This window comes from Chelonoidis abingdonii, chromosome 24 (assembly GCF_003597395.2).
Source record: "Chelonoidis abingdonii isolate Lonesome George chromosome 24, CheloAbing_2.0, whole genome shotgun sequence".
In the NCBI taxonomy this organism is placed as follows: Eukaryota; Metazoa; Chordata; order Testudines; family Testudinidae; genus Chelonoidis; species Chelonoidis abingdonii.
The window spans coordinates 13,678,976-13,706,116 of NC_133792.1; the positions used below are offsets into that span (position 1 = coordinate 13,678,976).

At 45.3% G+C, this 27,141-nt stretch overlaps 2 protein-coding genes across 4 annotated transcripts; both read left to right on the forward strand.

Annotated features, from left to right (window-relative positions):
- Positions 1–113: 113 nt before the first annotated feature.
- On the forward strand, positions 114–18,813 carry TBC1D13 (TBC1 domain family member 13). Of its 3 annotated transcripts, none has more exons than XM_032797697.2 (12): positions 114–218; positions 1,506–1,579; positions 2,550–2,590; positions 3,131–3,192; positions 3,559–3,658; positions 5,543–5,625; positions 5,798–5,957; positions 8,285–8,495; positions 9,228–9,391; positions 11,472–11,632; positions 12,012–12,069; positions 13,480–13,695. In XM_032797697.2, exons 1-12 carry the CDS (start codon positions 196–198, stop codon positions 13,624–13,626), a joined length of 1,284 nt encoding a protein of 427 aa, XP_032653588.1. In that variant the 5' UTR covers positions 114–195; the 3' UTR covers positions 13,627–13,695. The 3 variants fall into 3 exon arrangements, with proteins under 3 accessions (XP_032653588.1, XP_032653592.1, XP_032653589.1); XM_032797698.2 differs by having other exon boundaries at positions 115–218; positions 13,072–18,813; XM_032797701.2 differs by lacking the exons at positions 11,472–11,632; positions 12,012–12,069; positions 13,480–13,695 and adding an exon at positions 10,560–10,714.
- Positions 18,814–18,989: 176 nt separating this feature from the next.
- On the forward strand, positions 18,990–26,984 carry ENDOG (endonuclease G). The gene is given in 5 exon segments (XM_075060696.1): positions 18,990–19,026; positions 20,037–20,247; positions 20,249–20,558; positions 25,383–25,492; positions 26,412–26,984. Coding segments are annotated over 5 exon segments (954 nt in total). The 3' UTR covers positions 26,698–26,984.
- Positions 26,985–27,141: the final 157 nt, after the last annotated feature.

Genomic DNA, 27,141 nt, shown 5'->3' on the forward strand with positions numbered 1-27,141 from the left:
CCACGGGGAGGCGGGGCCAAGCCGGGAAGGGGCGGGGCCAGTCCGGGGCGGGGCCTCTCGCCCAGGCCCGGGGCGGCTATTTCCGCCGGGCCCCGCCCCCTCCCCTCCTTCCCGCCGCCTGGGGCCGGGTTTCCGGCCGGACCGCTTATTCGGGGCGCGCCGGCCGCCGTGGGGCGGGGGAACCGGGAAGTCACCATGTCGAGTCTGCACAAGAGCAGGTGGGGGGCCGGGCCCGCCTTCCTCCATCCCCGGGTAGGGCCGGGGCCCGAGGAACCCCCGGGGGGCGGGGTTCGGCCCTGAAAGCGGCCCCCTCCTGGAGCGAGGGGCCCTTCCGCTGCGCCCCTCCTTTCCATGGAAGCTGGTGTCCCCCCCCCCCCAGTCCGCCCCCTCCCAGTCAGGGGGACGCCCCATAACTGAGCCCTAGGGCAGGTGTGTTCTGGTCCCCGCACCCTCCTGTGGGGAGGGGCTGGCACGGCCAGGAGGAGGGGGAGGCTGCTGTGGGTAAGACCCCCCCCCCACTCTCTGAGGTGGGGGTCTCTGCGGTTGGCTGCTTTCAGCGGGGTGTGGGCTGAGGAGTGAGACGCTGAGGTGACTTCTTGGGGGGGGGGCACTTCAGAAAAATTGGGGTATGTATGCGTTAAAGTGGTGTCAGCATATAGACCTGTTGTATGTGATTCTGTTCTGCGAAGTCGGGGTGGGTGAAATGGGGCATACTGACCTGTGGGAAGTTGGAGTGCCCCATGGCAAATGATGCTCCTGCATAGGGCAAAATATCTGAGCCAGAGCACAGCATTGCATCCCATTCGTGATGCGTGGCTCTGCATTTAATGGAACTACAGGCTTTCTCCCCTTTGAGTGCAGCTTCACTAATGCAGCATTGTGGAAGTGCTGGCACCAAAAGTTAGGGGTTTTGAGGATTAGTCAAAGGTTTCCTAAAGCTGGAGTGTCCCAGCTTTTCAATATGATTGTAAGATGGGAAACTTCAGTACCTAGAGAGAGTCTGAGGTAGGCGCTCTTACATGCATGGCTGTTTGGTTTTGCAATCTGCCTCACTTATTGTACTTGCAACTGAAAAGCAGCTGTGATAAAAAGTCCTTATCAGAACAAAAGCAAAACATTGTAAATAGTTATAAAAACATGCATGTTATGTGGTGTAAATGCCCTTGAAATAAGTAATCTTGAGTCCAAGCCACGGATGAGATTCTCCCAGTGAGAGACATCACGAGCCTAAACTCAAGAGAACTATACAGATTTTTAACAGTAACTGGCTATTCTGAGTGTCTAGGCAAGTCCTCAGTGTATATTCATTATATGTAGCTGTAATGCCCAATGGGGACAATGTGCCTGGAGCTTTGATGCCTGGCTGGCAGAGGTATTTGTGCTGGGATCATTGCAGGAAAGCAAGCTGCCATATAACTCTGATACTGTCACTTAATCACCTGACTCATCCTTGAGAGTGTCATCTTTATATAATTTGTGTGTGTGTGGTCACACTTCTTTTGTAGGATTGCAGAATTTCAGGATGTCCTTGGGGAACCCAAGATTGTCCTGCAGAAGCTCCGTGAACTCTGCTTTAGTGGTAAGTGATTTCGGCAAAACTGTTGCATGGGTAGCCACAAAGCTTCTACAGCAGGAATATCCAATCCAGGCCTATATTGACAGTTTGGTAACAGACTTGGGTGTTGCACCAATTTTGCTGTAATAGAATTGAGCTAGTTGCAGATACTCCATTCAAGATGGAACACTGAGTGATGGGGTCTGTAGTCTCTAGGCCTTGCAGCTGTGCCAAGTATGAAGCCAACCGAGGCATACGGTTTGTGGGTTGTATTTTACCCACACTTGGTCTGAAGGTCTATGCCCTGAGGCACTTGATACCACAATCATGAGTGTGGTGTAATACCTAGATGGTGGTTCCTTTAACTTGCTTTCAGCCAGAGCTGCTACTGTCTTTCCAGTGGATAAAAAGAATTCGAAATCTTAAGCATAAGATGTCAATCTCCACTAGATGATTAGCTAATGTTGAGTAAGCAAACATCATCTGCACTGGCACTAAGTTACCAGTGTCATAAATGTTTAACAAAGCAGAGCATGTCACAAACCAAAGACTAACGGATATGATTAAAAGAGTTACCAACTGTTTGAATGGTTTAGAGGCAATTTTAGCTATGGTCTCTGAAACCTTCAAATGTGGACAAAAATCTCCTCTTACTTCACTCTGTATAAAATATCCACTAATTCCTTCATTCAAGAGACCATCTGCATATTTCACCTGAAGCATTCCCTCCTTTGCTCAATGGACCATATCATTTTTCCCCTTATGCTTAGCCTAGTCGTCTTCCCTTGCAAGAGCCAAATATGCAAGTCACTTTTTACTTGCTGTATTAACTTTTTTTTGGTATGCATAGAGCTTCTCAATATCTGTGTAAAACTCCTTGTAAGCTTGAAAAGTGCTGCCCTCTTGTTTGCTTGGTGGCATTGGCATAAATGCTGCATAATGCAATGAAAGGGCTGGTACTAACTTAATTGACTCTGCCTGATGTATTTCACAGGGATTCCTTTTGATGGTGGGCTGCGCTGCCTCTGCTGGAAGGTGGGTTTTGCTTGGGGCTTTTCTGGTCTTCTGTAAGTTACTCTCTGGATTGTTTGTTTGATTCTGCAAAGTTTTGTGCATTTAAAAAACAAAACAGATTGGCTTATCACTACCTAAGAAGCTACTGTGAATCAACAGCTCTGGGTTGCTGAACAATCAGGGAAAATTATTCTAGCTAATCTGAAATGATAGTAACAGACATGCTTGTGTGGGGGGAGATCATTTGGACAGGTTGTCAGGTGGGTCTGTACAGCTTTGCTGCATCTACAGCCCCCGCTATTATACCCAGTGGGGTTAAGCCATTGAATTTGCTACTTAAGTGGAAGGAATTTGCTATGACTTGTTGCAGGGTGACATTAAAATATATCCTCCAGACACTATGGCTGTAACTTGATAAAGTACCAGTCATTCTTCAGGAAGATTCCATCTTCCTCAGTGAGCCCGTTCTAATTCCAGTCATCCCCCTCATTTATTTCACTGAACTTCTAATTGTTAATATCTTCTGCTTCAAGGAGTAATGTGTATGTTCCTTCTGTCCAGATCCTCTTGAACTACCTCCCTGTGGAGAAAGCCTTATGGAGCACCTTGCTGAAGAAGCAGAGGTGATGATCTCTGTACTCTTCAGCCCCGATACCTTTGTGAGGTAGAAGTCTACAGCTTCTTAGCTGTCATTAGCATTTGAAAAAATATTTCTATTTCTAAGGGATCTTGTAAAATTAGATACTTTTGTGTGGAAAGAAAAATATTATCCCTTCCCTCGCCCCAGTTAATTCTACAGACTGCCCTGGTGGTTAGTGTGATAACCCTTCACAGTTGAGCTGGAAAGTTCTCAGTAGAAAAGGTCACGTGCTCCCTATCTGAGCAGGGAGGCACAAAGGGACCTGTCTGGGTTCAGGGTGGATGTCTTTTTTATTTAATTGTATTTTATCTTCTGGTTTCTAATGTGACTTCCTCCTCTCCTTGTTAAGGGAGCTGTATTCCCAGTTCCTGAAGGAAATGATTATTCAGCCTGGGATAGCCAAAGCCAATCTTGGTGTCTCCAGGGAGGATGTGACCTTAGAGGATCATGTAAGTATAGTTTGGTCTTCATGTGGAAGGGAGTTCTTGCAAGTTTCAAACTGATCCTGGGGTGATCTTTGGTGATCCTTCCTGCTGGCTTAATAGAATAAAAATATTTTGAGAACCTCGGAATGAAGTTCTGAGCCCTTATGAGGGTATCTGGCTCAGTGACTTCCAGACTGAAAAAAGCTGTAAAATACTGTCCTAGGGTAACTTATCCTTTCCTTTTCCCCTTTCCCACTGCCATCCTCAGTGAGCTGCTTGTCTATGCAATAGACTTCAAATGGGAGTAAAGGATCAACACGATTAAAGGCTCAATGGAGGGAGGTCACAGCACGGAGCTGCTAGCAAAATGAATCTCTCCATTTCACCTGTGAAATCCTCTCCATGCATGGAAGGCTAAATGGGCCAGTCTGAAGCCAGAGTATAAGAGAAGCAGCATTGGCTAGTGGTTAGATTATGGGATTGGGAATGAGAAGACTTTTTTATTCCCAGCTCTGCCACTGATTTGCTCTGTGATTCCAGTGGTCATGTCACCTCTCTGTTCCTCAGTTTCCCCTCTGTAAAATTGGGTTAACAGTAATCCCCTTGGAAAAGTGCTTTGAGAGACGCCTATGAAAAGGGTTGTTATACTGAAGGATCCATTTTTTTTTAAGTGGTCAGAAGAAAGTGCAAAGTAGGGTAACTGCTCACACACCTCTTCTCCTACGCCAGCTTCTCCTGTTAGTTATCTATGTCAGTTTGATCTTTGGAAGGGTTCGTTCTGCGCCTGGCATAGTGGTTCCCAAACTAGGGGCATGGCTTGTTCAGAGTAAGCCCCTGGCAGGCTTGGTTGGTTTGTTTACCTCCCGCATCTGCATGTTCATTCGATTGCAGCTCCCAGTGGCTATTTGCTCGGCCAATGGGAGCTGCAGAAAGTGGTGTGGGCCAAGGGATGTGCTAGCTGCCGCTTCCCGCAGCCCCCATTGGCTTGGAGCAATGAACCTTGACCACTGGGAGCTTTGATTGGACGAACCTGCAGACACTGCAGGTAAACAAACCTGCTCGGCCTGCCAGCGGCTTACCCTGAACAAGCCGCACCCCTAGTTTGGGAACCACTGGCCTGGCATGTCTGTGACACTCTGAGCTTTAACTTACTTGTTACTGTGACCTTTGAAGTTCTTGTAATGTGTTTATTTTTTTTCCCCATCATTCAGATGTCTTTCAGATGAGTGTTTACATTCCATTAGTACAGTTTTGGAAAGTCCTGTATCTGAGCTTGTCTTATGTATGTGTTGTGATTTCCTATGCTTAGTCTATTCCACACTTCCCCGGTCTTGGGTAAACTTGTATCAACTAAACTTTGCACTAATCCACCCAAGCTGGTAATGTTTTGTCAGGCTTCTCGGAGTTCAGATAATCATTACACTGTTATCACTGTGTTAACTATGCAATGCATATATACAGTGACAGTACCTCTTGTAGCGGTTAATATGGAAAATCTCCCTTGCACTGATTGGGGCTGTAACCAGAATTCCTGTTAACACAGGTTAGTGAAGCCTGATTGCAGCAGTGAATCCACTAAGACAGGTGAGAATGAATTTGGAAGAGTCTGCTCATACTGGTCTGCACTGGTTGAAAGTAACCACATAGTCTTCACTGGCCTACCAGGTGTGTGCTGACTCATTTGAGGTGGGCCAGTGCCCATAAAGTGTCAGCTGCCCAGAGAAAGCACCCCCATTTGTCTAGCAAATCAAGACTTTAAACATGGCTCTTGCTGTACAGGCAATAGGACAGTTTTCCTGATCAGTGTAGACAGAGCCAAAAGGCCTCACCTCAGCTTTCAGCAGTGACAAGCTTGCTTGTGAGTGAAACATGAACTTACCATGTTTTATGTGATGTCGTTTTGTGCAGCCACTCAATCCGAACCCAGACAGCCGGTGGAACACTTACTTCAAGGACAACGAAGTGCTGCTGCAGATAGACAAGGATGTCAGGTGTGTGTAGATAGCTGGGCTCGCTAGAGAGGAGGAATAACAGTGCAGTTTATGTACCCGCTGCATCAGGAATACAGAATATTTCATGTTATCAGGCCCATTCTGTTTCACATGGCACCCCTCTGGTTCTAAAAACTCCTTTTAATTTGATTTCCATCTTTTTCCACCCCAGGAGGCTGTGCCCTGATATGGCATTCTTCCAACGCCCAACCGACTACCCCTGCTTGCTAATCCTGGACCCCCAGAATGAGTTTGAGACTCTCCGCAAGCGGGTGGAACAGACGACACTCAAGTCACAGACAGTGGCACGAAACCGGAGTGGAGTCACAAATGTAAGATCTGGCAAGGAGCTTTCCCTGGGCTTCTGGGATGGGGGATGAGCATGTTTGTGATGGGGGGGCGTGGAGAGAGAGGAAGGGAGGTGCATGCAGTTCTGTGGCACGCTTGCTAAGATGGTTGCCAGGCTGGCTTGATACTCTACAGTTATTCCTTACTTCCACCTCCACATATGGTGTGGGTTCTCGTATTCCTGCAGGAATTCGTCGCTTCTCCTCTTTCTCCAGAGGGATGGGCTTGATTGAAGAATACTTTTGATAAAGTTGTACAGCTTCAAGTCTCTCTCGCTAAAATCACCCTGGTTTGTGGACAGGATGCTAACAGTTACAAGTCAAGTTGGTCCTGTCTGTAACTGCAACAAATGTCACAAACTCAACGGTGACCCTATATGAGTCCCCCATATCCACTCACAAGGAAGAGTAGACTTGTATACCAAACAGTTCCAGGCAAGGAAGGGTGTTGCTGAGACATGGAGAACTTGAACTGCTCTCTATGTGGAAAGGAATTCTCCTTTCTCTGTGTGTTGAGCTCTTGAAACTTCCTGCTCACCCAGCAGGTTTTATTTCTCTCTTTATTGATTACATTGGTTCTTCTGTACTGTGCTGTTCAGCATGTTTGGCAACACAAAGGGAAATGAAGGTCGATGCGGTGCTTTCTCTTGAATTGTTTTTTGTTCTGGCTTCTGTTGGAACAGAATCTTTTTTGTTGAGTTCACTGAGCTCCAGGGGTAGTGTTCACAGCCCTTATTGCCCCGATTTATGTGTTCCCCTGGATGGGTTCTAAGGGGCCAGAGGGTTTAATAACAGAGGACAAATTGATCTAGTCTCCCACAGCCTGAGATGTAACAAGCTGATATGATTCATATACTTGAGACAGCTTTGCAGTCAGCTGCCATTTATCTCCCTTATTCTCTTCTGAGTGCAAACATCACTCATAAGAACATAAGAGCTGACAGATTGGGTCAGGCCATAGTCCATCTTGTCCGATATCCTATCTCTGACAGTGGCCCATACCAGAGGTTCAGAGGGATAGTACAGAACAGGGCAATTATAGAGTGATCCACTCCTGTCTTCTACTCTTGGCTTCTAGTTGTCAGAGGTTTTGGGGTCATCCTGAGCATGGGGTTGCATCCCTGACCATCTTGGCTAACATCCACTGATGGACTTATCCTCCCTGAACTTGTCCAGTTCTTTTTTGAACCCATTTATGCTTTTGGCCAGGACAACATTCCAGGTTAGTTGTGTGGAAAAGTCTTACTACTTGTTTGTATTAAATCTACTGCCAGTTGATTTAATTTGATGACCCCTGGTTTTTGCATTGTGGGGAAGGGTAAATAACACTTCTCTATTCCTTTTTTCCATACTATTTGTGATTTGTATAGACCTTGATCATCTCCATTTATAGCTTTTTTTTTAAAAGCTGAACAGCTCTAATGTTTTTAGTCTGCCCTTGTATGGAACTCAATTTATAACCTTGATCATCTTTGTTGCCCTTTGTACCTTTTTGCAATTCCACTATATCCTTTTTGAGATGGGGCAAACAGAACTGGAGACAGTATTCAAGGTATGGCACACAATGGATTTATAGTGTCATTATGATATTTTCTGTCTATATTTCTATTCTTTTCCTAATAGTTCCTAAAATATTGTTAGCCTTTTTGACCACTGCTGTATGTTGAGGGGAAGTTTTCAGAGAACTAATTGCAGTAACTCCCAAGATCTTTCTTGGGTGGACACAACTAATTTAGAATCGATCATTGTCTGTGTGTGTGTGTGTATATATATGGAGTTATTTTTTCCAAATATGCATTACTTTGCATTTACTAACATTGAATTTCATGTGCCATTTTGTTTCCCCATCACCCAGGCTCATACCTGCCTAGTGCTGCTTTCCCTACATGGATGCTGCACTTCCTATTCTAGAACAGATACAATAGCACTAGTGACTGATGAATACCTTGCTAATGTGATAGATCACTTCTCTTCCTGCCTCTCTAATGTAGCAGGTCCTCTCTTTCGTGGACACTGAGCTTGTGTTTTTGATTCAAGGTAGCTGTCCACCGCTGAATTAGCTTATTCGTTCTTGGAAAAGACTTGCCAGCCTGGCTTCTTTTGTATTTTATGGCAGTAAGTCTTACAACTGACTGGGCCACCATCTGGATTTAAGGATTAATTACTCCCTGGAAAGGGCATTTGCTGTTGGTTACTGGTAATCTTGGGGAGCTGAGTGCCTGAAGTTAAATGCCTGCTCCATGGAAAACTTATTGCCTATACAAATTGGGTGCCCAGAATAATTTTTCTTACGTGTTTACCTTACCCTTCAGGTGAGTTCCCCTCTTAAAACATCTGCTCCGAATTCATTGAGTGAGTATGAAGTTCTGCCTAATGGCTGCGAAGCTCACTGGGAAGTGGTAGAACGAATCCTGTTCATCTATGCCAAGCTGAATCCTGGGATCGCATATGTCCAAGGGATGAATGAAATAGTAGGGCCTCTTTACTATACCTTTGCTACAGATCCCAACAGTGACTGGAAAGGTAAGTAGTTAGAGTGCTTGAGTGACTTACACCATTCTGGCAGCAGTTGTTGTAGGGAATGGTTATCAGAGCAGCTGAGGAGGAGACTGTCAGGCTCTCCCCATACCAGGTCCCTAATGAAAGGGGGTGGTTCTCAGAGAGTGCTTGGAAAGAGCCTCCTGGGAAGTACGGGAATCCTCTCTGATGCACTTCTTGACAGCTTGGGAAATGTGGCTATTGAAAACTTATGAATTCTGGTTTTATGAACTCTGTTGTTATGCTCCATGTACATGGGATCAGCCATTTCCTAATGGGGACTGTCAGGTATTTCACACCCCTACCTAGAGAGCTGTTAAAGGAACATGCAGACTCATTAATGTTTACTATGGCCTTACAATGAGTTGGCTATGGGGACTGGCTGAACTGCAAGAAACCAGTTTTTCCAATGGGTAGTAATCAAGCAACAGGTCACCTGACATGGAGGGGCTGATCAGGAAGGTCACATGACAAAGTAGTGGAAGCGATGCTAGCTTTCAGGAGGTAGGCAATTGGACTTCAGGGTCCATGCTGCTAAGAAAGGTGATGGACATGGGATCTGTATGGAGCGTGTGCCTGCTCAGTTCTAGCAAGCCAAGATCTTGTGGGACCCAGTATCACAGTCTGGTTAGTTAGCATCTAGCAGGGGAAGCTTATCAAAGTTGCAACAGCTTCCTTCCACACTTCGGTTACACCGCTCCTGTGTGTCTCCTTCAGAACATGCAGAAGCAGATACATTTTTCTGCTTCACCAACCTAATGGCTGAGATCCGGGATAACTTCATTAAGAGCCTGGATGATTCTCAGTGTGGCATCACCTACAAGATGGAGAAGGTTTACTCCACCCTGAAGGAGAAGGATGTGGAGCTGTACTTGAAACTGGTGAGGAGTCAGACATTCATCTTGCCCTCCCTCCCCCCCATTAGAAAGAGGAATAAGATGGGTGGTAGATCTTTGTCCTATTTCCAGCCAGAACTTGTTGTCTGTCTTAATTTGTGACAGTGGCCAGGTAGTACAGTGATGGCTGTTTAGAAGTGGTTTGATACAACTAAAGAGCTTTTATTCTCAGGGATAGGCTGTCTTGAGAGTGATGCAGGGTTGAGTATAGATAGATCATAGAATATTAGGGTTGGAAGGGACCTCTGGAGGTCATCTAGTTCAACTCCCTGCTCAAGGCAGGACCAATCCCCAGATTTTTACCCCAGTTCCCCAAATGGCCCCCTCAAGGATTGAACTCACAGCCCTGGGTTTAGCAGGCTAATGCTCAAACCACTGAGCTATCCCTCCCCCCGGAGACAGACTGCTCTTGCCACACTGAACATCTAGCCCAGGTTATATTGATGTAGCAAATACTTTGTCCTCTTTTTTGAGTGGAAATCTGTAACTTGTTTACTCTAAAGCTACTAACTGTGGCAGAAAGAGGTGGTTTGCCCAGTGTCTCTGGCCACCTGGGTCAATGTCTTAGCTGGGAGTGGTGAAACTCAAGATCTCCTGAGACTCTGCTTTTGTTATTAGGCCAAACACATGTGCTCTTGCAAAGTTCCCTTACAACCTGGAGTTAGTTTTTTTTTCTCAGGGGAAACAAATTCCTGTACTTTCCTTCCATTGCCATAATATGTCCCATAGCATTCAGTTTATAAATTACAGTGAAAAATTATGGCAGCTCAATGATAAATCAAAACTTTGTAATAGTAATGCCATCCTTTATATGTAATAATGTTACCTTCCTGTAGCTCCCTTCCTTAGAGGATCTCAAAACACTCTGCAAACTCCTCCTAATGCTCCTGTGAGGTGGATAGAGGCAGTTACAGGTCTTATGAAATGCAGCAGTTGTCTAACAGTACAGCAATGCAACACAAGTTTAGGATGGAAAGTGTAGAATATTGTTTCTAAATGAAACTCTAGGGAAAACTTATGGGAGGCAGAATGTAGTTACGAGAGTTGGAATCTGGTGAGTATTAGGCTTCAGCTTTTGCGTGCGTTTGCGTGTGTGTGTAAAAAATGAGATCTTAATATGACTTCAAGTGGTTGTACTCTTGTCTTCTGTCAGCACATTGTCACTCTCCACCATGCTGGTTCAGGGGGAAGAGTGTCACCTATTTAGACACTAGCAGCACTTCCTGCAGGCCCCCAGTAGATGTTCCGTAGAAGTCTCCCATCAGTGGAGCCCTGCAAATCTGCAGATATCTGCTTTATATCCGCGGACCATGTTTGCAGATCGATGCGGATCCAAATTTTGTATCCGCGCAAGGCCCTACCCATCTGCATACTGAACTGACTTATCTTGCTTACTTTGTGAAATATGTGGACCACAGTAGACAGTAGCTAAAAGCTTTGAGCTTCAATCTATTGGCTGCTAGTATAAACTGTGTCTAGAAAACTCTGATCTGTGTGATTTTTTTTTTTTTTTTTTTTGATCTTCTATTTTTTGGTTATGCTAACTTTTCAGTAACTAGGGGATTTTTAGAGTCATTGAAAGGAGAGGAAGTACTTCTGATCTAAACCCTTACGGGAAATGAGGTGTGTGGGGCTTTTTTTTTTTTTTTTTTTTTTTTAAAGGAGAAATGGAACTGAATTAGCTTAAATGCTGGAATTGCAATTTATGAAAGTAACAGTTCCTGCGTTCCATGAACCTGGGCATGATTCCTGCTATCTGAGCCATAGACACTGAAGATAGACACCTGTATGGAGAGCTGTCCTTCAGAGCAGGGTAATTTGGAGGGTGGTTGTGGAGAGGCTTTGAAAGGAGACCTGGCATAGTATCTCACAGCATGAGGCTAACGAGACTTTGAAACAGAGAGGTGTAACTGTAAAGAACAGGCAGATTTCTCCATATTGCACTGCAAGACACTAACTTATAACCAGGTTACTAAGAGGACACCAAGGAGGCAGTGAACACCTGTCTTTCTTTTCCAGTTCACTACAAGCAATTAATTACTGATTCTGTTTGTCTATCCAAAAGCAAGAGCAGAACATCAAGCCCCAGTTCTTTGCCTTCCGTTGGCTGACACTGCTGCTGTCCCAAGAGTTCCTGTTGCCAGACGTTATCCGTATCTGGGACTCTCTCTTTGCCGATGACAACCGCTTTGATTTTCTACTGCTTGTCTGTTGCGCCATGTTGATGTGAGTGCAGTGACAGCTGACTCTGAGGATGTTGACTCTAGTGTGCTCTTCCCTGCCCCACAATTCACAGCTTGTCTCCTAAATATCAGTGTGCCCCATGCTGGGAAATGTAAATATAGGCTGTGTGCTCCTCCATCCCATTCTCTGCTTGAATCCACAGATATAGGGGCCTCTCTTGCATGCAAGAGACATGCGGAGGGGGCTCTGGTGAAAGGATGTAGCCATTCTTTCCACAATGGCAAAAGAAACTGGGCTCTTAAGGAAGGATAGGAGGCATGTGGTGAGCTGTACACACCTTAGTGGCTGACTTTTTTGGGATGTTTTTGGCAAGGTACTAAAGAGGCAAAAAGTACTTGGATTAACATAATCTCTCTTTCAGACTAATCCGAGATCAATTACTGGAAGGGGACTTCACTCTGAACATGAGGCTGCTACAGGTAAGTACTAAAATACATCAGGAACTGGGAGGAGGTGGAAGAACTCTTTTTAAACAGGAGATTTTCCTCTTGTACAATACTTGGATTTGATAGAGGCAGCCCTTCTGCAATATAGTTACCAACCCTCTGCTGATTATAATGAAACCATTTGTTCTGAAAAATCTGAACACTTAGCAAACTTCATGGCGTGGTATAAGATCAAGCGTTAACTTCTTCTGCATGCTCCCTTTAATTGGAAAATCCAGTGAAGCCACTCCTGGCCAATAACTCTTAATAACAAACTTCTGTCTACTTGCTGTGCCTTTTGGGGGTTTAGGCTTCTAGGAATCCATCTGATGCTGCCTCTGACTGTTTGATCCTCTAACAGCAGCCTTTGCCTCCATAGCTGATTTGCAGAAAGTGGCTGTATGGCTACCTGTTCCTGGCTGTTAATTTGCTTTTTCAACTCCAGTTATAAATGCGGGACATCTTGCCACTAGCAGTAGGCTCAGTCTCTGCCCCAGAATAGAGGATTTCTTCTCCTAACTCCTTGGTCAGTCTAGTAACATGCTGGTTCCATCTGCTGCTCAGAGAGCAGCATTACTTTTAAAATGTTGTCTCTTAATTAGGAGTCCCTCAAAAGAGGATGAAAGACGTGTGTTGGAGGGATCCTGATTAAGAGAATTCTAATGTATTGCTTACAATAAAATATTTTGGATCCTTGCATCCTTAATACAGACTTCCATAATGGAGCTGGTCATTGCATAAAGCGAACTGAACCCCACATTCAGGACTACCAAAATAATGTAATGTCCTGTAGGTTGTACAGGACTGCTCAGTTACAAAACATAGAAGGAAATTGTTTACTCCAGGTGACTTTAACTATGGAGGAAACATCTAATTTATAAACACCAGGGCATTCATTGGGCTGGGCAATGACACTGCAGAGAGTCTCTGCCCGGTTAAATGGGAGAATAGGTGCAATGAACATTAAGAAAATATATCAATTCCTTTTTAATGCAGGATTATCCCATCTCTGATGTACACCTGATTCTGAAGAAAGCGAAGGAGCTTCAGGACTCCAAATAGTCCATAGGCCTGGCAGTGTGTGTGAGAGAAACTGTGCAGTAGTGTATCCTAGGAGACTCCTTCCTGTATGTGGTGCATCGTCAGAGCTCCTACAATCTCTGCTGGGCATTTGGTTTTGTGTTCCAGTAATTGGCCTTCTTGAAGACTTCCTTCTACTCTATTAGGTCAAGGACTGCCCATTTCCCCAGCTAGTCAGATCTTGCACTCCAGGTTTTCCTAATCTCAAACAACTCCAGACTGCCTGAGTCATTGTATTTTTTTTAATGACTAAGTTTGGGAAGATGGAAATTGTTTAGCTACATATCTCTCAAAGTCTCATGAAATGAACTTTTGTGATCATAGCATTATGGAAGCATGTGCTCATGCACAGGAAGTTCTGCATTTGGGGAAGGGACATGCTGGGACCAGTGGGATTTCGATGAGTATAGAGAGAACGTCTTCATGAAAATACAACATGTCACTTTGATGTCATGCATCCTGCTGGTTTGAGTAGCTGCTGGATTTTGTTCCTTTCTGTCTGCATCTTACCATCTCTTTTGAGTGCACAAAAAAAGTCCATTTTCCTCCTGGTGAGTGGCAGGTGAGGATTCAAAACAGCAGAGTCTCTTACATGGGAAAGAGACTTTAGAAAGCTGGCGTGGGAGAATACTATTGCCATCGGCTGTTTTGTGCAGTGAGATTATTTGCTCTCCGGTAGAGTCTGCCCCAGGATTGCCTTATCAAGGAGTTGTCTCCTTGGTGCTGACTTTACTTGGAAGTTGGAACTAGATGTGTGTTTTTAATCAGTGTAGTTCAAATAAGTCAAACAAGCGTTATGTTACTCACAGTCTTAGAGCAGGGTCCCTGCTGCTGCTGAGACTGCTTGTCTTGAGCTGTGTTCAGTGCTGCTGGTATGGCCTGTGTTTTACCCTCATTCAAAGGCAGGATATCTAACTTCACGCAGGCTCATGAAGTACAAAGGGAAAGGCCTCCAGTCCTGTTCTGCAAACATGGGTGTCTTCAGAGGAGACTCATTAATCGGGATAATGATGGTTTTGCCCTTACACTGAGTTTTTGTATATTACCCAGAACACTCCAAGCCTTCTGTCCAAACCTGGATAAGCTCTAGTCATGTAATCTTCATGTTATCCTGTGTACTCTTTGCTGGGAAGTGACTCAAACTCACAGGTCAGATTAACATCAAGCCAATCTCTGGATGTGATATATTGGAGCAATTCAGTGAGAATACCTGGTCCCTTGCGAGAGTCCCGTTCCCTATGGGCAGTTCCTAAAGAAGGGAGAGCCATTTGCTGTGGGGATGGTAATACAGAAGGGGATATTTTTTAATGTACTCCATTCAGATACAAAGAATCCAGCCAGGTATGCATAGATTGAGATTAGTATAGGGTAACCTGTAGCCTGCAAGTGGCGCTGGAATGATCCGAACTCCTGACCCACAGTTCGAGTCAGGGTGATGGCTATGGAAGAAACTTCAGTAGCTGAATATTCCAGCTGCTGGAAGAGCCCCCAAGCACATGGTAACTTGAAGTGCTTTACTCTCCCCGTTAGCGAAGTGCTGGATCACCTCTGCATAGCTGTCAGTGTGGGGACTGTTTTGTACAATCTTAAGTGTTTTGCATTACATCTCTTTTATTAGAGGTCAGTTTGTATGCTTTCTCAGAGGTCTGCTCACCCTGCTGATGAGACTTGGTAGCAGACTAGCCATAATTGTACCATAACTGAGGGGTTGTCAGCCTTCAGATGTCAGGTTCATGCTGCGTTCCAACTCCTAAAGACTGATCCAAGTTCTGTGTAGCTTAGTGAATTTCTAGAGGGACAGTTTATCTTTATGTTGGTGTTGGGGCTGTTAGCGACTCTGATAGTGCCTGACATTTTTACTCTCGTGCTCCTGTGCTGCTTCCGAGTAGGCATGTCTGTGAACCAGAATAAATGCACCAGTAATAAGGATGCAGCAGTGTCTTTCTGCTTGGAGGTGGAATTTTAAACAAAGTGGTCGATGGCCTTCCTTTTTACTGAAATCCTTCCTATGGGGTAGACTCTTTCCCTTAAGAAATGGAGCGGTTGAGAGAATACCATAGCTCTCAGTTTACAGGCAACTATGGCTGTTCCTCATGCCTTTTAATCACTGTCTCTCTGTTGGGCAGCAGCTGTTCCAAGAGAACATGTGATCCATCTACTGAGCTCCCTTGTGCTAGGGAGGCCAGTACTAACTAGCCTTTTGTAATTGTAAAGGCTATTGCTGCACACAGGCATCAAACTGAATGATCAGGCCCTTTAGCAAAACACCTTCTGGAATCCACCTCATCCTCCACACACTCATTCACACTCACTCTCTCTCTCTCACATGGGCATGTCAATATGGTGATAGTCATGGAATATAACTTGTTTTTTTTAATAGTAGATGAATAATGGTGGTAGTCAGAAGAGCAAAATCTTTAATACGCTCTGAAATGCTGTGTAGGTTTCTTTACAATACATTCATTTGTGATATCATAAATTAGGTCTAAAAGTTAAACTTGTGGGTGGATTGTTTTTCAGTGTAGAACTCTTGTGTTAAATAGAAACCCTTTACAACTGTAGGGGAAGTGAGAATTAATAATATTAAGTTTCTTTGGATTTAAATATTCCCCTGCTGTGTCTGCAGCTCAAATGTTGCAGCACTTTGTTGGTGTAGGAGAACTTGAAAGTGACTTTGACTATCCTCTCTGGTTATTCATTCTGAAGGAAGTGAAGAAAGCAGGTGAATGGCATGAGTGGGTGAGGAGTTGTCAAGGAAATGTCTTTTAAACCTGACCACGTCCTTTTTAAAAATGGGAACTAAAAAAATCAAATGGTAGGCTGGTTTAGGGCTGAAATCAACTTCTGCTGAAATCAGTCGAGTCTCTGTTGATTCTGTTGGGAGCTGGATTAGATGTTTAAGGAATAGCACCACAGACGTGAATGAAGAGGCCTGGAACTGATTCAGTTGTGTAGCCTTCTGCATTCCTATATGAAATACTTGATTTTGGATCTTGCTGCTGTCTTCAGTCTCCCAGCTGGCTGGGATGCACTGCTTAAGACCGTGTTTTAGAGTCACGGTACAAATCCTGTCCATTCTTCTTAAGGAGTGACAAGTGGTTCTAAATGGAAATCTCTGGATTGCGGGGCGGTGGCTGTAATTGAGGATGAGAACGGAGAGCCTCACCTTTCAGTAAAGGGTTACAAATGGCACCCCAGCAGAAAACAAATGGCAGAGATGCACCTTAGATGTTTCCCTCAGAAGAAGCTTGTGGCTGTCAGCCCAGACTCCTTAGTTTTTGCTGCTCATTTTGATTGAACTCCATTTTTTGGGGTCTCCTCCTGTTTGAACATCGTAGGGCTAGGTTTTATTTATGATGGGTTAGTGAGTTGGAGCTGAATGTCTGTAAACGAAGGAGAGGTTCTCTAGTTGACAATGAAACAAAAGGTGTGACAGCATAGAAGATGTGGGGAGGAGAATGAGGGGAGCTCCCACTGTAGTTCCCAAAGTCAAGACTAGAGAACTTGTAACACTGATACAATTTGTGAGGCTGTTTGTTTCCTACTTGAAAAGGCTTTTCCATTAGTAACCTAGATCCCTTATTCTTTAAAACTGTGGGCAGTGAAGGGTTTGCTGTGTTGATATTCGAAGGGAGGGAGGCTGTTGAAAGGACTTATTAATTTTTTCCATTGATACTCTGAGGTTATAAAAACAGCTGACTCGTTGTAGTATGGGGCTTATTGTCCGCTTTATGGAGCAAACAAACACTATTAGTTGGGAGGAGAAAATTTAACTGGGAACCTACTGTCAGCCCTTCTGATTAGTTTCCCTAACCCTCATTCCTCAAATAATTTTTAAAGCTGGACAGTACTAACTAGCCCATTGTCTGGTATCTTTATGCATATAGTGGCTGCCACAGACCTATGGGATAGGAAAAATCTGAGGTGGGATTCATGTCTCCAGAACCTTCTCTGTGACAGGAGCAGCTGTAAGAATTTTAATGCATAGTTGCTCTTCCTTGAAGTGCTGGGGTGTGTGTGGGAGAGCCAGATACACAGGTGGAGATGTAAATACCTTAATCATTGAATTCATTAGCTGCTCACTGTATGCAAATAACTCATCAAGAGCAGGATCATTACCACTTTGGTTGAAGCTTTTCTCCATCAGGAGGAAAGGCAGAAAACTAAGCTAGGTGGTTCAAGAGATGGGGATTGGTCATAAGGGCGAAGGCCAGCACCCTGTGCCCTCACACCCTCCTCCTGAAATCTTATAGTTTTGGCAACTGGGAGGAAATGGGATAGCAAAGAGTATAATCCTGAGATTGGTGGTCATCTTTGTCAGGGAAAGGTGGAACTTTTTTCAAAGCAGGTGTTGGCTAGATTAACCTGTGGCTGGAGTTTTGAGGGCCAGACTTGAATTATTTACAGCTCAGCAATGGGTGGAGTGAAAGTCAGAAGCTGCTATAGGTAGCACAGTGGTATTCAGGAGTACAAGGCCTGTTGCTCCTTTTAACTGAGCATTTGGTGACTTTTTTTGTATGTTTGAGCCATTTAGAACTTTTTTTTTCAAAAAAATGCCCTTTTGCAGAAGGGCAAATCTGGTGATTTATACAAATTCATTTTTTTCCTTTGGCTGTTTAAAAACAAACAAACAAAAAAAACCAACCCTCTCTAAAAAAGGTATGGAGAACACATCTGTATGTCACGCTTTTTCCAATGTTTAAAGTGCTTTTGTTAAACACTATTGATTTTGATGAAGTTCCCTTCAGCTAAACAGAGGGTTTTGTATCCATGTTATCTGCTATCCATAACAATGAGACTCCCCCTAGCTACAGACTGTGCTCAGAGTTAAAGCTGCTACATGTGATATTACAGTATTTCTAAATGCCTTCTTTTGTAGTAACCGTGAGGGATGAAACAACATCTGCTAGTTGGATGTCGGTAGAACTAATCTCAGTCCACTGTATTCTAGGAGTCTGTCAGTAGCACAGGGTTCTGCATGTATAAGCCAAATCTACCCACCACCACTGCCTTATTCTATTTCTTAGCAAGATTATCCTATTTGGCTTGTTACTCTGAGCCTTCCTCTATCTATTTCTGCAGTACGATGGTATCTAGTGGGATACGGAGTGGTGGTGGTGTGTTAAAGGAGGTGGTCCAGACTTGAATTCACAAGGCCCAGAGTGTATCCTCTGATTTATCTACAGCAAACATGCTTAGCAGGGAACAAGCATTTGTAGAGAGAGCTGTTGCTTGGCAATATTTTGGAGGCTGCACAAATGTTCTTAATAGGAAGGGCTGCTTGGACCATATTAACAGCTGAGGGTCACTGACTTTGCAATACAGATCTAAGCATCACCGTACAAGCCTGGACAGGTAGAAGCAAAAGCTGTTTTTCTGTTCCCCACCCCTGAAGCCAGTTGCCACAAATCCAGTGGAAGGAACATGCTGGTACCTCTAACTGAGGAAGGGAACAAAAGATCCCTGATATACAATGCCATATTGAAGGCTAGGAGGTGGCTTCTTTACATTACAAAACTGGTCCTGTTGTTCATTACCTTTTGCTTTTTATTTCTATAACTTCTCCCATGAACTACAATTATCCATCTGTAATGTCTGTAATTCTTTTTTTCATGAATGTTCTGTTGATTTGTCATAATAAATATTTTTCTTTGCAAATACTGATATCTTTTTTCTTTCCCACAGTCTCCTTTGACAGTGTCAGTACAAAGAATTGTCTAATCTTTTGGGGGGTCAAGCTATTCATGGTGTGAAAGTGGGCTGAAGAAACTGAAGTATGAAAAGAAATTGTTGTTGTAGTGTGCTTATGCTTTAGGATTTGAGAAGGAGAGGAGATGGACTCTAACAGATCTCATCCAGCTCTAGCTACAGGTAATGCATCTTAGATTCCTTCTAAGAAGCGAAGTTTTCTATACTTGCAGAGAAGAATGTGAGAAACATGCCTAAGTGTATTCCGACTGGGAATAGAGGAGAAAGCTATCTAGGGAATCCACCATTTATTTTATATTTCCATTTTAACAGGTGTAGATGTTAGTACTAGCTGTATAGCTGCCTCACTACTGCCTCTAGGTACAGACTTGGTCCTCTGACCCACTGTACTAATACTGATTTCCCCCCCCCCCCCCCAAGCCACTACACACGGGTAGGGGCACAGCTGTGAAATGACTTATACCTAAGGCTATGACTTAGTCACGGATTCCGTGACTTTACCGGGCCTTAGTGACTTCAACGGTCAGTGGCAGAAGCCAGGGCTGGAGCCTCCCCCTCCCCAGAGCTGCATACTCCCCCTCCCATCCTCCTCCTGCAGCTGGGGCTGGGTGCTGGAATTCTGTGCCCCTGCCCTGCTGCTGTGGCCAACTCTGGCGTGTGGGACTACACGTCCACACTGTGGCTGCTGGAGCCAGGGGAGGCTCAGGGTGGGGACTGACAGGCTATCCCCCGCTCCTGGTATTTTTAGTGAAGTCACAGACCGTACAGGTCATGGGCTTCTCCTGAATTTTTGTTGATTGCCCATGACTGGCGCGTGACTTTTACTAGCAATACCTGTGACACACTCTTAGCCATGCTCATGCCTAGAACTAGGCTCCAGTAGGGCCTGCTGGGATTGAGCATCCAGCCCTGGGCGGCTTGTTCCTTATTAGCCCAGCAGGGGGCGCGGGAGCTTCCTGCCCCGGGCTCAGCGCGTTTACTCTTAAGGGGGCGATGCTTCCGCTGGCCCCAGCGGAGCCTTAGCGGGTAGGGGCCTTGCACGGGGGCCCTGCTGGGTGCCGGGTCTAGCACCGGCCTGCACCCGGCTGCGCGGGGAGCTGCGCCCCTCAGAGCGGCGGCCCCTTTAAGGAGCGGTTCTCCAGCCGGACGAGCTAAGGCTCGCCGCACGGCAGCCAGCGCGGCGGGGCCCCGCCATGCCAAGCGTCTCCGGGGCAGCCGGTTGGTCGTGGCCGGGGCTCTGTTCCGTGGGAGGTGGGGTGGGCGCGGGCTGGGGCCGGCAGGCGCAGGGCGCGGGCCGCCTGCGGCGGGTTGCTGGCCGGCTGCCGTGGTGCCGGTGGTGGCGGCGCGACTCTCTGCACCCGTCAGGGGCGCGCCCGCGCGAGGCTGGCACGTACGGGCTGCCCGGGCTGGCGCAGCTGCGGAGCCGCGAGTCCTACGTGCTGTGCTACGACCCGCGGAGCCGCAGCGCCCTCTGGGTGCTCGAGCAGCTGCGCGGCGCGGCGCTGAGCGGCCCCTCCGACCGCGCCGCCTGCGACTTCCAGGAGGACGAGTCGGTGCACGAGTATCACCGGGCCACCAACGCCGACTACCGGGGCAGCGGCTTCGACCGGGGCCACCTGGCGGCCGCCGCCAACCACAGGTGGAGCCAGAAGGCCATGCAGGACACCTTCTACCTGAGCAACGTGGCGCCCCAGGTGAGCAGCCGCCGCCCGGTCCCGTAGCACGGCAGGGGGGCTGGCACCAGCTGGGGAGCGCTCCCCCCACCAGCGTCGGGGACCCGGGTGGGGCCCTCCCTAGTTCACATCCCCCCAAAGCCCAGAGAGAGCTAGGAAGGAATCCTGAGGTCTTCTAAAAACACTCAGTGCTGGGTTGTTTTTATTTGCCTTCATGTTTTGGGGCTCTAGGGGGTCGCTTTTCAAGCCTTTTTCTGTAACCGTGATGGCTAGAAACTTTGTTTTTAAGGGAGGCTGAGGGTCTTATGTACTCACATGACTCCAAGAGCTAGCGCTTTAAGGAAAAACTGGGGAAAATGTGAGAGTTGGCAACACTGTCAGGTTCCTCCCCTCAGGTGGGGGAGAGGGACACTGTCAGACTGAGTTGCCCTGCTCCTCTTCAGGGAAAGGGGGACTGCTCCCCATGCTATGTGAGCAGAAATCCCTCTACCTGACAGGTAAAGAGGGACACCATAACTGAAGAGGCTGGAATAGAACGCAGGAGTCCACTTTGCTTTTAAAACTTCCCTTTCTTCGTGCCAACTTCCAAAACACCATGTGAGTGAACATCCCAGATATCCGCACATGGTGTTATATAGCACTGACCTGTAACTACTAAGGTGAATGGTGATTTAAGGATTTGACCCCAAGCCCATTGAAGTCAATAGAAAGCAGTATTGCCAACCTCAGAGTTCTAATTTTAGCCAGCTGTGTAAGAACCCTTCCTCCCCCCCTCCCCCAATTGCCATTTCAAAAGAATGCATAAAAAGGCAAAATGTGATACACCAATCTCTCTGGACAGGAGGCATAGAAATGTAGGGCTGGAAAGGACCTGGAGAGGTCCCCTAATACTCTTCCCCCCACCCCTCCCAAATGATGAGGCAGGACCAAGTAAACCTAGACCAACCTGTACAGGTGTTTGTCCAACCTGTTCTTAAAAACCTCCAATGAGGGAGTTTCCACAAGCTCCCCTGGAAGCTTATTCCAGAGCTTAATTACCCTTAGAGTTAGAAAATTTGTCCTAATATCTAATCTGAATCTACATTGCTACAGATTAAGCCCATTGCTTCTTGTACTACCTTCCAGGAGAGAGAGTCCGCCATGTGGGAGGGAGGAAGCCTACACAGGGAGAGCGGGGTTCTCTTCATTGACAAGTGTGGGAAGGGGGAAGCGTAAGTCCCATCCCTCCTCCCACCAGCAGGATGGGGTAAACTGTTGCAGGAACTAAGGTGCTGAAGTGGAGAAGCCAAGAGGAGTTTGAGGGAAACCATGGTCCCTGCTGAATGGGCTTACAGGTGGTTACCCACTAACAGACACTCTCAACATGGGTGACACAAACTGTGTGTTACTCATGTCCCTGAAGCCTAATGTTCATCCAGCAAATTCTCACACAGTGCAATTCATTCTGGACATAGCAGTACTTCTCACAAGGGTTAAGGGCTTTCCCACTTTCTGTTGCTTGAGTGACCTGCTCAAACATTCTCTCCCTCTTGAGAATTACTTTTGCTCCTAAATCAAGGAGTGTATGTCAGCACCTTGCACTTAAATCCTAAAGTACAATCTTCTGGCAGGCCCTTTTGGGATAGGCTCTCCTAGATCAACTTTCCCTGAACTCCCTATTGATGATAGCGAATCAAAATCAAATAATTTGACTGATGCTAATGTTCCTGCCAGTAATGTGACTTATTCTGGACTATGAGGTGTTTGTTTTCCTTAGTCAAGAATTTGATGTATGTATTATGGGGCCCTAGTCAGCTGTCTTGGGATGGTGGCCCCCATGTGGCCACCTAAGACCCAGGATCTTCTTGTCCTTCCTGTTACACTATTTGTGGCTAGGTAAGCAAACAAGGACATAACTTGCTCCAACTCGTCATCCATTGCCTGGAACATTTGCTTAGTATCAAGCCCCCCTGCATTGATGGTTTCTTCTGACTTTCCAAGTTCTACCACCTATGTTCCTACCTTTCTTTCGCTCTACTGGGTGACACTTTATCGTCCCCACTTTCTTGGGGAATGATTTCTTGTTGGAGGTTAACTTTCTACCTCCCAGCCCTAGCTCAGCTTTCAGCCTCCAGGGGATAAATGCTGCCTGGCAAATCAGAAGTCTTTTCTCTGCCTCACTGGGCCATTCTTCTGCGCACTACTAGTGCCTTCTGGGCTAGAGTGAACATTTAGCTCAGGGGGGCATTATGTGAATCCAGATCAACTCTGTTCTTTCTCTGACATAGGTTGGTATCTTTTCCAGCTACAACTGCTTCATATGAGGGTACTGGTCTGGATTTACAGCCCCACTAGCATTTAAGCAAACCTGTCTCATTTCTCCACAGAAAGACCTGTGGGTGTCATCCTTACAAAAAAAGCTTGTAAACCAAAGGCAGGGTGTATCTATGCATAGTAGTTGATTAGCCCAAAGCATGATTTTTCAAAGTTCTGGCTGCTGTCTGGGGATTAGGTTTGTGGTTAATGTCCTCTTTAAAAACCTAATTTTATCATTTTCTGAGACACCTTCAAAATTTGCTAGGGAAATTTTGACCATAGTAACATGCTCATGAATTTGAGCTCTGTCTGTATAGGAATCAAATCTGTCAATATTTAGCTTCTTCAAACAATTATTTTCCTTCTGGGCCTTCAGGTATGGAGTGCCCTTCCCTGGGAACGGTTCTCTCTATCTGAGGACTCCAGGAGCTGCAGGGGTCTTTTTAACCTCTACTTAGAGTACTCCTTTCTGACAACTAATGGTTCTTGTCCTCAACCCTTCTACATTCTGCAATTTTCCTGTCCAGCCTATTGTTTGTCCCTCTGACAGCCTCAGCCACTTGATCTACTTCTACTGTAAACTGTCTACAGCAGGGGTCGGGAAACTGTCAGCAGTGGTGTGCCAAGTCTTCATTTATTCACTCTAATTTAAGGTTTTGTGTGCCAGTCATATGGTTTCAGAAGGTCTTTCTATACGTCTATAATATATAATTAAGCTATTGTTGTATGTAAAGCAAATTAGGTTTTTAAATGAAGCTTCTTAAACATTTTAAAGTTAAATTAAAATGCAGAGCCCCCCAGACCGATGGCCAGGACCTGGGCAGTGTGAGTGCCACTGAAAATCCGCTTGCATGCCGCCTTTGGCAAGTGTGCCATAGGTGCCTACTCCTGGTCTACATCTTGCTCTAACCTCTGTTTTTCCTTTCATAGTTTAATCTTTTTCCTTTGACCAATTCACTAGCAATATTCTGTTGAACAGAGTGGAACCACAAGCATTATAGGAGATAGGATCTTCCTGCAGTACGGTACCTGCTGCCACATCTTTAGTGATCTGGCTAAGCGCTTCTTGTAGCTGATTGAAGTCTTGTCTTCCCCATTTTGACTGGTCAGACCCCTCTATCTTTCTAGTTAGTTTACAGTGAAGGAAGTTACCTCAATTTCATGTTTCAAATTAATCGGCTGATACTTGTTTAGGGACTGGAATTAACTAACAATCTCACAATCCAAATTTCTCTCTCTGTAGGTACCTAGATGGCCACCATCAACAGTTACTAATGGTAAATTTCCCCACCTAGACATGCCAGCAGAACTAACCTGGTACAGCAGTCATATTGCTAGTTGTACTGGTGTAACTCCCCCTGTGGACACTTTTATTCTGGAATAGGAATGCCCACATGGGAAGTTGTACTGGTATAGTTTGGTTGTGGAGAAGCCCTGAGTGCTTCACAATCTTTAATGTATTTGTTGTTCTAACATTCCTGAGATTGGGAATAATATGCTTCCCTTTTTACAGATAGGCAACTGAGGCACATAGAGACTACCGACTTGCACAAAGTTGCACAGGAAGCCTGTGTCAGAGTGGGGAATGGTTCTCCTGAGCCCCAGGCCAGTACAGGGACTGAGAACTGCTAGATAAACCTGCCTCTGTAAATAGAAAGGATCATCTAAATTAATTGAAGGGCCACATGTATTTCCTACCAAACTAAGGCCCTGATCCTGCAAACACTCCCATGTGTGCATAGCTTTACTCATGGGAGTAATCACATTGAAATAAATAAGATACTTTCATGTGTAAAGTTAAGCACATAAATAAGTATTCCCAGCAGCCTGAAACTGTGTCTCTGGCCAAGGATTAAACGAGTGACTTCAGATCTACAAAGCATTTCTGTGAGAGAACTCAGGTTTATGCTTCCCAAACAGTCATGCTGAAGATGATTAAAAATCATCAGATAAATAAACTACCCTATAAACAGTGTGGCTTAGCAAATAGAGCACTGGTCTGGGAAGCTAAAGTCCAAGGCCAGTTGGGACCACGATGTATGAGTCTGACCTCCTCTACAGCTGCAAGCCAGTCTGAACTTTTCCATCTTCAATGTCCAGCCATTGCATCTTGTTAACCTTTTGTCTGGTAGATTGAAGAGCTCATTACCAATACTTGTTCCCCCTGTAGGTAATTATAGACTGTGATCAAGTCATCCCCTGCACCTTCTCTTTATGTTAAATATTCTCAGCTCCTCACCTTGCTCTCAGCACTCTGGATCCTATTCCTGGCTCTGCCACTGGCCTGCTGGCTGACTGGGGCAAGTTACTTCACCGATCCCTGTCTCAGTTTCCCCATCTGTAAAATGGGGGTCATGATACTGAACACCTTTATAAAGTGTTGTGAGATCTACTGATAAGCGCTATATAAGAGAGCTATTATTTTTATTATTAACTCAAGCTGGAAAGCTTAGGACATATAGGGGTGGATGGGAAGAGAGAACAGAGCTTAGACTGACTGACTTACATTCTTGACTTTTTCCTAGCTATATTGTTTGGTTTTGTTTCTAGGTTCCTCATTTGAACCAGAAAGCCTGGAATAACCTGGAGAAATACTGCAGGAGTTTAACAAAGTACAACAAGAATGTATATGTCTGCACTGGCCCACTCTTCCTACCCAGGTAAATACTAGAGCTGGATTGAAACTGATCTTAAAACATGCATCATACAGGGAAATTAAGATGGGCTAAGAATGTGACTTGTCTTGTCATGCTCTCAGGATAAAGGTCAGAAATAGCAATAGATACTGTTTTAAAAACATCCCCCAGTTTCCATGTATACATGTAGGGATTTGTGGGCTGGTTTGTTATGCTTGAGATTAGCTTATACATCTTTCAATTGAATAAACTCCTGAGGGGACACTATCAGATTATCTGGGTAGGATTAAAAGGGAAATAATTCAACTGATTTATGTTTCTTCAGTGCTTTCGTTCTGCACTTAGTTTGGGAGAGTGACAATAGCTTCGTCATCTTGAGCTGTGTTTCATACACTTTTACAGTCTGGTTATCTTGTCAGATCTGGTACTAACAGTGCCACAAGTGCATTAGCCACAGGGTGCAATAAAGGGCTAATCTAGCCTATTGCATAGTCAGGTTTTCCAAATAAAGGTGGTATCTATGGCTGCAATGAACCGTTTAGAGCCACGAAGGGCAATCACTTGAACAGACTCAGTTAAACAAGGACCAAATGAGATATGGTGAGGGGGAATGGAATGTGTTCTGCAGCATGTTCTTTCCTGTTTCACTGTGTATAGGGTCTCCCAGATTAGCTGGGGGTCTAGACCCTGCTACAGCACTTGTCTTTTAGAAAGACGTCAGTTCTTGATTTAAAGTTGTCAAGTTTTATACAGGAAACACTAGGTGAAATTCTAGCCCTGCATATTACGCAAGAGGTCAGACTCAATCATAAGAGCCCCTTCTGGTCTTAGTTATGTGTACATTCATCTAAAGCAATGGAAGACACAATCTATGCCCTGAGGGGCTTGTGCACATGAGTAGTGAGTAAGAGGCAGCAGTAACACAGTCTTGTTCTTTGTGTAGGATGGAGGCAGATGGGAAGATGTACATCAAGTACCAGGTGATTGGCAAGAACAATGTGGCAGTCCCCACACACTTCTTCAAAGTACTCATCCTAGAGAAGCTCAATGGAGAGATTGAGCTGCGCTCCTACGTGATGCCCAACAGCCCGGTGGAGGAGACAATCCCACTTGAACGTTTCCTGGTTCCTATTGAGAGCATTGAGCGGGCATCAGGGCTGCTGTTTGTTCCTAACATCTTGAAAAGAACAAATCGTTTACAAGCCATCACTCCTGGACGCAACAGCTGAACTCGCCCAGGTGATTGATGACAGAACACACTATGGGGTGAAGGCATCCAGTGGAAGGGACTTAAGTTTCTACAGTTATTGATCAGGGGTATGTATGGGCTGAAATTTCTCTCTTCCTCCCTGGCTTTTTTTTTTTTTTATTTAAAATAGGCTAGGGGCTTTTCATGGTCCTGCAATAATTAATAGGGTTGTCTGTTTCCTGAGGAAGCAACTACCAAAGATGTTGTGTCCTTGTATGTTTGGCCCTAAAAATGGCTCCTGGAATGTAATAAAAAGTCAGTCCAGTATTTAGAAGTGCTTTCCCCACCTACTTCTATGCTTGGCTCAATGGGTGTATCTCTAGGTGCTGCCCACATAGGAAATGCTCGTACTAAAATATATGCTCTCAGAGTATAAGGTACAGGGAAGCCACAGGGTTCTCAGGATTAACTTACTTTTGAGGGT

Excerpts from the sequence above, each read along its gene's own strand:
- TBC1D13 (XM_032797697.2), top strand. The coding sequence starts at position 196 with ATGTCGAGTCTGCACAAGAGCAG. Across the intron at positions 1,580-2,549 it reads CCGTGAACTCTGCTTTAGTG|GGATTCCTTTTGATGGTGGG; the intron begins GTAAGTGATTTC and ends TGTATTTCACAG. Across the intron at positions 2,591-3,130 it reads TGCGCTGCCTCTGCTGGAAG|ATCCTCTTGAACTACCTCCC; the intron begins GTGGGTTTTGCT and ends CCTTCTGTCCAG.